Source organism: Oryctolagus cuniculus, chromosome 9, assembly GCF_964237555.1.
Source record: "Oryctolagus cuniculus chromosome 9, mOryCun1.1, whole genome shotgun sequence".
In the NCBI taxonomy this organism is placed as follows: Eukaryota; Metazoa; Chordata; class Mammalia; order Lagomorpha; family Leporidae; genus Oryctolagus; species Oryctolagus cuniculus.
This window is the reverse complement of record NC_091440.1, coordinates 81,095,738-81,105,947: the sequence shown is the minus strand read 5'-3', so window position 1 is coordinate 81,105,947 and position 10,210 is coordinate 81,095,738. Positions and strand designations below refer to the sequence as shown.

General features: G+C 46.2%; 1 protein-coding gene across 23 annotated transcripts in view; it reads right to left on the bottom strand.

Annotated features, from left to right (window-relative positions):
- The window catches only part of STARD13 (StAR related lipid transfer domain containing 13), a 583,995-nt gene that overhangs the window by 30,729 nt on the left and 543,056 nt on the right, over positions 1 to 10,210 (bottom strand). For all 23 annotated transcript variants that reach the window (XM_017350153.3, XM_070049033.1, XM_070049030.1 and 20 more), the window contains one exon: positions 59 to 1,419. In XM_017350153.3, coding sequence (XP_017205642.2) covers positions 59 to 1,419 — 1,361 coding nt within the window. The remainder of the gene's footprint in view (positions 1 to 58; positions 1,420 to 10,210) is intronic.

The window sequence follows — 10,210 nt, the reverse complement described above, 5'->3', positions numbered from 1 at the left end:
CCAGGCACAATTGCTACAGAACAGATGACAGTTGATTTCACCAAAGCATGTCACTCACCTGTTTGGCCTGGTCAGAGAGGCTCCCACACCAGAATCCCTCCTCTCTCTGACTCCAGGGACCTCAGAGTCATTCAGAGACCCGCCGTCTCTTTCTACATCGCTAGGCGTGGTCCGACCCTCAGAGACCGAGTTGCCTTCGAAGTCCAAGGTGATCTGATTAGGAGATGGAAAGGGTGCTAAGCCGGGCTCCCCAGCCAGCGCATCCTGAGTTTGCAGCTCTGGCAACACATGCTTTGACCAGTCGTCCACCACCTCCTGGAGCCCGCTGACTTGCTGCAGGATGTCATCCAGGTGGGGGAAGAGGTCATCTTTCTCCAGGTCCAGCAAGTCCCCTGTGCTTGCGTACAAATGGGAGCCGGGCACGTTGTCGTAGATGCTGACTCGGCTTGCTCTGTGGCAGGGCGCCATGAGCCGCGGCTCCCTGGCCCCTGGGCCCTGCTGTCTGCCCAGGGAGATGCTCCCGGTCCTCCAGTTAACCCCATTGTTGCTGTCTGTGGGCGACAGGCTCTCGATGGAAAGTGCCTTGGGGAACGTTCCTGGTTTGTGATCCTTGGGGATATGCACCAGCAAGTTCTCTTGGGAGTGAAACCCGTGCGTGTGGTTCTGGTCCCCCGCCTCCCGCAGCACTGTCCCTGCCAGCACATCCAGGTCCTCCAGGTACATGCCCCCGCGCTTGTTGGCCTCCTGGTGGCATTTCCGCTCCTTCAGGCAAGGCGTGCTCACCCCGCTGCTGCTGTTTTCCGAGGGGCTGCTGTCCCCGCTCGATTTGCCAGAGCCCGGCAGCCCTTTCTGGCAGGCAGCAGGGGACGAGGTCTGGAGGTGTCCGTTTGGGATCTGGACGCACTGCATGGCCTTAAAGGACTCCGGCTCCTGTTGCAACACAGGCCCGCTGATGACCAGGCCGCCTGTCCGCACCGGCCCCTTAAGCCGTGCGTGGGATCCCTTGGTGCGCAGCGTTTCCATGCGTTTCAAAAACGACTTGGCCCTGGCCCTGCCAGGTTTCTCATTCCTGGTGTGGAAAGGGTGGCTGAGGCCTTCTCGGGACTGGGGGAGGCTGCTGCTGACCAGCGTGGCCTCCAGCATGACCGGGCTGTCAGCCCCGTACTGGCCGGACTGGCTGCGGCCCTCGCTGCCTCCGCTACTTTCGCTGTGGATGGAGCAGACCTCGGGCTCGCTCAGGTCTGTGAGGACGCTCTCGCTGCTGGTCGTGTTTCTCATCCTAGGGCCTCCCAGCGACCCATTTCTGTCTCCTCCGGGGAACAGGGTGTGCAGGTCGTCCACGCGAGACCACCTGCGGCTGGTTCTTTGGAAAGTCCATTTGTTGCTGATACAGAGATCTTCCTCATCTGAGTCTTCACCCTGCAAGACATCAAGGCAGTTGCTCATGATGGGCAGTGTGGGTGCCCGGGGACTCCGGGTGAGCTGAGCACCGGCAAGCACGTCCTGTCTGTCTGTCTGTCCTCCACTCCTCGCAGGCTGCTTGGCTTCTTAACACCTCTCCTGGCTCCTGCCACCGCGGCTCGCTGTCTTATATTTCCTTACCTCCTCAGTGGCCACAGGACCTTTTCTCAACTTACCCACCCTCTTCCTTTTCATTTTCACAAGGCCTCTGAATCATTCCTGTCTCTCTAAGAAGCTTTCCCTGACCTATTTACAAAGAGGGTTTAATGACCAGTTTCCAAATGAAGCCTTCCTCTTCACAAAGAAACTCACCCTGCCCTAAAGGGCACTTAGTGAGCCCTGGGGCCATTATTTCCAAATCTCCCCTTCTGAAGCTCAATGGCAATAGCACCCTCACCGTCATCTCCCATTGTATTTAGCAGCAAATCACCTACGGAACTCCTCCGGATAGAAATGTGACGTTTGCACCTCACGCATTGACCTTACCCATGTCTGAATCTGCAGCCCCTGAGAGATGAGGGCTTGCATTCCCCCACAGAGATGGCCTTTGGGCCCACCAAGACTCTAATCTAGGATCAGCATTTCTTTCCGAAATGAATTGAATCATTGGATCCTGCTGCCTCCACTCCATACATGTCACCAAGACCCAACTTGGAAATGATTTTCCAGTCTGTTCCCCCCACTCTCATTCCCTTAGTCTAAGCCCTCACCACCTCTCTCTGGATCCTCTACAGTAAAAAACTGGCTATAATCCTGGCCTGCAGCATCCTCTCCATCTAAACAACTTTTCACAGCACAGTCCAAAGGTGATTGTCTCATTTCTCATTTGGAGGCCTTCAGCTAGAGAGAAAGTTTTCTTCTTCTTCTTCTTTTTTTTTTTTTGGTATTATTTTTTGCAGCCTACTCAATTCTAAAATTTATTTATTTATCTATTTATTTATCTATCTATTTATTTATTTGAAAGGCAGAGCAACAGAAAGAAAAGGAGAGACAGAGAGGGAGAGATGAAGGCAGGGAGGAGAGGAGGGGAGGGGAGGAGGGAGGAGGAGAGGAGAGGATTTCATCTACTGGTTCACTGCCCAAAGGGCTACAACAGCCAGGTCTGGGCCATGCAGAAGCCAGGAAGCCAGGAACTCCTCCTGGTCACCCACATGGGAACACTTGGGCTCTCTTCCACTGTGTTCCCAGGTGCATTAGCGGGAAGCTAGATTGGAAGTGGAGCAGCTGGGACTCTGAGCTGCACTCCTCAAACTGGTGTTCTGATATGGGATGCCGGCCTCACAAGCAGCAGTTTAACCTGCTGTGCCACAGTGCGGGCCCCACAGAGCTTCCATTCTGTTACAAGGAAACTCATCACAAGCAGGGCCCTTCCCTCTGTTAATACTATTTATATCTCCTCCTCAATGCCAAACCTATAATAACTGCAATCTTTTTTTGTTAAGCAAATTAAGTTTGTTTTATTTTACTTTGGCATCTGGTTCTAAGACCTGGTTCTGAGTGCTAGTGTTACCAGTTAAAAGGTATGGGTCTCTATACAAGTTGTCCCTCCAAAATAAGTTTCTGCAACTTATAAAATGAGATTAAAAAGAAGCCTTGGGGGCTGGCACCACGGCTCACTTGGCTAATCCTCTGCCTGCGGTGCCGGCACCCTGGGTTCTAGTCCTGGTTGGGGTGCCAGTTCTGTCCCGGTTGCTCCTTTTCCAGTCCAGCTCTCTGCTGTGGCCCGGGAGTGCAATGGAGGATGGCCCAAGTGCTTGGGCCCTGCAGTCGCATGGGAGACCAGGAGAAGCATCTGGCTCCTGGCTTTGGATCAGCACAATGTGCCACTCAGCACGCAGCCATAGTGCCCATTTGGGGGGTAAACCAACGGAAGGAAGACCTTTCTCTCTGTCTCTTTCTCTCTCACTGTCTAACTGCCTGTAAAAAAAAAAAAAAAAAAAAAAAAAAAAGCCTTGGAACAGGAGTTTGGTGCTGCAGTTAAGACCTTGCTGGTGATGGGTGAATCCCGTATCAAAATGTTTGGTTTGAGTCCTGCCTCCACGCTTCCTGCTAATGTGTATCCTGCCACCCATGAAGAAGGCCTGGATTGAGTTCTGGACTCCTGGTTTTGGTCTGGCTCAGTCCTAAATGTTGTAGGCAGCTGGGGAGTGAACCAACAGATGGAAAATTTCTCTTTCCAACTGTCTCTGTCTATCTTTCAAATAAATAAAAATTTAAAAAATGTCCTGCCTCCTGGGTTTGATCAGGAGATAAAATAAGGTGATGAATTGAATAGTCCCTCACTGAAGAGTATTTGTTCACTTGTCAATGTTTGTTCAATTGCTCATCAGCCTTTTCATATCTCTAATATCTATCCTAACTCTCCTGAATCTTGCAATATATTCTGTTTGCAATGAAAAGTAAACACATAGTCAATAAATTATTGGAATATTTCCATTTTTGTGTATTCCTTCAAGAATCTAGATTTTGTACAGATTGGACTAAACGACACATTTGACGAATGTACAAACTCAGGGTACCAACGAGAATTCCATAGCTTTGACATCACAGTGAGAAATTTAGCTTTGATCTTTAAAAACATTGTATAAAGCTTTGATGAAAGGCTTGAAAAATTTGTAATTGTACAAATGGAAAAAAAGGCAAGATTCTGTCTGGAATGATCACTCAAAGTAGACTTCACTTGTGGTACTTTCTTCTTGCTCACTCCCTGCAATGGAGATCATAGGAACTTACATCGGATGGCCATGTATATATAAGGCACCACGACAGATGAAGATTGAGCTTACTGGATTTTTAAATAGCATTTCAGGAAGCCAGTGAGAAGTTGATATCGAGTAGGCATCTGAAAAAGCCCTTTAGCAAGCAGTTTTGGAGAAGGCAAAAGGATAGACTTTTAAAGAAAATATAGATATTTAAAAATAGAAACTACAATATTTAGTTTTGGCTCCAATGACTCTCAAACCTGGTTACTGATGTTAGCAAACCACATACTAGCTGGATAAGGACTCCTTTATTTAGGTTACGAAACGATGCCAAGCTGGGCACTGTGGACTGGGGAATGGAATGCCTGCTCCTGTCTGCTAGGTTCTAAGAGCTTATTATGTGAGCTTGGGCCAACAGAAAGATATTTACAACCCAACCATGGCATGTAAAAAAGTGCAGAAGTCTTGAAAAAAAGAATTTCAGGGAAATGTTACAGCATTAAGGTCGTTTGAACCACAGCACACAAACAAAAACCAAAGCAATAAAAAACAAAATGGACAAAAAAAGACAAAACACTCATTCTCCTTTAGCACCCTGTACATACACTTATTATATGTCCCAAAGATGATAAATATGGTTCTGTGTCTGTTTCTTGCATTATTACAGGATCTTACGAATTAATGGCAATGACTCACAGTAAAGGTTATATTTTCCATCACAACTCAACGGATCTATACAGATTACATTAAGGCAAAAAATCATGCTATAGTAATTATTATTGTTTTTACTCTGATGGTTTGTAATTTAGTCTGTGTCATTTTCCAAATTCATTTGACAACCCACCAAATTGCCACTGTCTAGAGTTTAAGTTGTCTTTAATACACTCAGGACCCTGTAGAGTATGGTGTACCCCTCTATAGTGTTTTTGGAAGTGTACCGATTAAGAGATTATCAGATTTCATGTATTTAATTATTTTGATGGGGGGTTTTTAAACAAATAGTTTGTGATTATTTATAAATGCTCCAAGGAGATTACAGAGATCACAGGACTAGTAATCAGATATAAAGATATAAAGAAAAAGATCCCTTGGCCGGCGCTGTGGCTCAATAGGCTAATCCTCCACCTTGCGGCGCCGGCACACCGGATTCTAGACCCGGTTGGGGCACCGGATTTTGTCCCAGTTGCCCCTCTTCCAGGCCAACTCTCTGCTACGGCCAGGGAGTGCAGTGGAGGATGGCCCAAATGCTTGGGCCCTGCACCTGCATGGGAGACCAGGATAAGCACCTGGCTCCTGCCTTTGGATCAGCGCGATGCGCCAGCTGCAGTGCGCCCGCCGCGGCGGCCATTGGAGGGTGAACCAATGGCAAAGGAAGACCTTTGTCTCTCTCTCTCTCTCACTGTCCACTCTGCCTGTCAAAAATTAAAAAACAAAAAAAAAAAAAAAGAAAGATCCCACCAACTGAATTGAATCCTGCCTCAATGGTTTTAGCAAGCCAAGGGCTTACTACGAACACAGAATGCCAAAGTTCAGCCAGGTAACTGACAAAAGGCTTGCCATGATACTGATGTGGCCATGACAGGTAACTATCCTGTATGGCACAAAAAGCTTTGTTAGTACCTGGTTGAGTAACTACACTACAGAGAGGGATCAAGAGGCTGAAATCAGCTGAGGGAGGAACATCTACAGGTATGCTTCAAGATCATGACTATTTTAAAAGCAACTTGATTGAGCCAGAAGAACTCATGCTTTTGAAATGTAAACATGGTACAATGTTATGTGCTAAGCAATCTTAAGTGAAGCAAGGCCCCCTCCTTGCGACTCAGTTTCTTCAGCTGAAAGATGAAAACAAGAACAATGCACGCCTAGCATGGTTTCTCCATGGAACCAAATATGGTTACAGGTACAAATGCCCTATAAACCTAAAAGTGATAAAGTTATCTGTCAGTCACAGACTAACAATATTGAAATGCATAAAGCTCTTAACAGAATTGAAGGATGACTTCTCAATAAGATGAAGTTTCAGGAAGCAAACTATTAATGACCCTAACTTCAAAAATCAACTATAGGATTTGCAGGATGTAATGAACCTCATTCAATAGATGTTCTTATATTTATTTATTTATTTGAAAGTCAGAGAGAGAAGGAGAAGCAGAGAGAGAAAGAGAGAGAGAGAGAGAGAGAGGTCTTCCATTCGCTGGTTCACTACTCAATTGGCCACAACAGCTAGAGCTGTGCCTATCTGAAGCCAGGAGCCAGGAGCTTCTTCCAGGTCTCCTGCACAGGTGCAGGGGCCCAAGGGCTTGGACCATCTTCTATTGCTTTCCCAGGCCATAGCAGAGAGCTGGATTGGAAGTGGAGCAGCCAGGACTCCAACCTGGTGCCCATATGGGATGCCAGCACTGCAGGCGGCGGCTTTACCCGCTGTACCACAGAACCAGCCCCTAGATGTTCTTATTAAACGCCTTGAGAGTTCTGCAAATTTAAGCTTAATGTGAGTCAATCATGTAGTATGGTTACTAAACAGAGATGTCAGCCTCAGGAGGGATGACCAGAGCCTGGATCCCAAGACTAGGAAGGTCAGTGTCCACTGTATTCTCCACTGATTACATACATCAAGAACGATGCACTGTTTCTACGTGCCACATTTTAAGGGTGCATTTCTAGAGAAGAAATAATCTGTATACCAAAGCAGTTAGGAACCACAACCTCCTGGGAAGGGTGATTGAAAGAACTAAGATTAGCTTAGAGATGAGGAACTGTAGAACTTGTGACCTAGTAATCACAGGGTTTGGAGATCTCTAAACTTGCTGAGATAGGTACAGAAATTTAGAGTAAGCATTAAAACCACTTGGTGGGGCTGGCGCTTGGCACTGTAGGCTAAGCTTCTGCCTTCAGGCATCCCATGTGGGCTCCTGTTCTAGTCCCAGCTTCTCTTCTTGCGATCCAGCTCCCTGCTATGGCCTGGGAAAGCAGTAGAAGATGGCAAAAGTGTTTGGGCCCCTGCATCCACATGGGAGACCCAGAAGAAGCTCCTGGCTCCTAGCTTCAGATTGGTCCAGCTCCGGCCATTGCAGTCATTTGGGGAATAAACCAGTGGATGGAAGACCTCGCTATCTGTCTCTCTCACTGTCTGTAACTCTACTTCTCAAATAATTAATACACTTTAAAAAAAAAAAAAAAAACCTGTCTCCTTTAAAAAAAAAAACCACTTGGCATCATTGACAGAGCTATATTGCTTAAGCCAGAGATTGGTGGACTTGCCTTACTCCTGAAAAGAGTTGATTAGTTTATCTACCGAAACCCAAAGTGTATAATGCATAAAATTCATTGTTTCACACAAGGAAAATTTAAATTTATAAGCTTATAACTGTTTTATATGACTGATTATGAGGGGTTGAAGACGAATTTTAAAAATATAACATCATGTGCTTCATTTCAAATAAACTATTAAAAGGAATATTCTAAGCTTTTAAACTACTTTAAAACCTTTTCTTTCATTCTAGTCAACACACTGTGTAAGGCTGATTCCTCAATGATGATTGATATTAGAACAAAGAAACATTTTAGGTGTGCATTGTTCCCTGTAAGTAGTATTGATGTCAGTTCAGCCTAAATTAGACAAAAAACAAGAAACTCACCATCACATGAAAATATTATGTGCTCTGAATCACAGTATTAGTTCAAAGTGTCTATATAGGTGTTTAATCTGGGCAATTGCTATTTGAGTGAACTATATGTCTGGTTATACAGCTGAACAAACTACGAGCACAATCATGATTCTTCATGTTAGGCACAGTTTTAAAAAATATATGAACAGTTTTGTAATTTTTTTCTCTTTCCTATTATATTTGTTCTGACTATGTTTACTGGAAGGCAATGTTGTGTCGGTTGAGCCTAATGACAACAACCTTAGGCTTGCACTTTCTATCATTTAAAGAACATTCACATTTATAATAGTTCATTTGGATTGAATCTTACAACAGTGTCTATGACAGACTGGCACTGAAAGTACAGAGAACTGTCAGCCATTATAGGTAGTTTAGGAAACTTTACTCTAGACTAAGCAGGGGTCAGAAAACTTCGCCTGTAAAGGCCAGACTGCAAATAATTAAAGGTTATGGGCCATGTGGTTAATCTCTGTTGCAATTACTCAACTCCAATATTACTGGGAAAAGGATGGATGTGGCAGTGTTGCAATAAAACTTTATTTACAAAAACAGGAGTAGCAGCTGGCCAACTCCTGCTCTAGAGAACAGAGTTGGGGGCGGCTGTGTAAAGGGGGAAATCCATATTCTATGTTTCTCTGGAGGAAAGAGCTGGGATCTGATAGGCTAACTTACACTGCATGAGTCTGAGCTGATTATATGGCAGACTCTTCTGAGATTCCAGCATACTGCCTTGCTGTAAAAAGGGCTCATCACGTGGAAAAGCTTATAAGCTGAAGCAAAGCGAACTGTGAAGGATTCGCTGAGAATCCTGTAGTAAGGGAGTGGAAATCTGGAAAACCTGATGCAGGATTTTTCCCAACTCAAAAATCCTAAAGTTCTAGGACATTCACGTGTAATTACTTGCAGTGCAAGACTGCTAATACCACCAGGCAAGTGACTGATGGACACAAAGTCGTGTTTCTCCCTCTGCACGTTGCTGCTTGGAGCTGCCAGGAGTGTCTTATTTGGTGGGAGAGGCGGGGGTGTGCGAGGTGGTGGGGATCTGGGTGGAGACCTTGTCAACAGCTGCAGCTCCTCTGACGTGCCAATGTCAGCTGGGCCAGGAGGTGCTGGCGGCAAGGTGCCAATTAGTCATGGTTTCCATGTTGCTCTCCACCTCGGTCTCACAAAAATCCTAACTTTTTACCAGACCCTTCTTTTGAAGCTCCTCTGTCTCAGAAGATGCTCAGTAAGAGGGAAGGTAGGAAAGGGCCGTGTGCACATGTCCTCTCCTTTCTCATTTCACAGACAGCCTTCCTGGAGTCTCTGGGCTCAACTTTCCCTTTGCACAGCGACTGTGTCGTGCGAACACTAACCCTCCCGGTCATCAGGAGGAGGAGCTCAGGACGGGGGACCCTCACCATCACCACGAGGCCAGACTGAATTCTGCAAGTGAGAATGAGAAGCTTGCTCGTGTCTTTAAGTTTTCAATTTAGATGAACCTCCGGCTGGTTGGCTTTTTCTAAAAGTGAGAGCATTCTTCATGGAAATTATATATTCCTCAGAGACAGATGCCAACCAGACACTCCAAAAAGAAGGTTTCTTTTTCCCTTTTCTTTAAAACAAAACAAAACAAAAACAAAAACAGAAAGGAATTTGGCTGTATCTTTACATGAGCAATAGGAGCCCACAGGAATCCACAGCTGCGGGAGTCAGCTAATCCCTAGCTGCACAGAAATCTCCGAGCCTGTCTTCCCTGCGGGAGAACTGGAGCGCAGTGGCTGAGTCAGCCTCATCACAGGCAGGAATGTGCTGCTGGGCAGGCCCGAAGCCACGGGCGGCCCCGCTGGCGGCCCCAGGCTCTCCCGAAATGCCTCTTGGCTGAGTGTTAGCGAGTCTCAGCGACAGACAGGCACGCTGATCTCAAAGCCGCCTTAAACGTTCTTGGCTGAGAGGTGAAGACACCAGTTGGAATGCCTGTTCTCGCGCGTCTGGACTCCTGCTCAGAGCATCCTGCTAACGCACACCCTGGGAGGCAGCGTTGATAGCTGAAGTGATTGGGTCCCTGGCATCCACGTGGGAGACCTGCCTGGATCGAGTCCCATAATTTGGGCTTTGGACCTCCAGCAGTTTGGGACATTTTGGGGGTCCATGGATGGAAGGTCTTTCTGTCTCTCTCAAATAAGTAAATAATAAAAGATAAGTTTTATTTTTTTAAAAGGATCACTTTGCTCTTCTGCAAAATGGTTAGATACTATCTTGAGTGAGGGCAGGTATAGTGTTTGGTTTGGTGCTCTGCAAGAGACATTTGATGTATAAGACAAGTACATGCCTAATCCAGGAGAGAGAAGGCTTCCTTCACCAGATTCACGTATTAGTGAACTTCGCATTTTCATC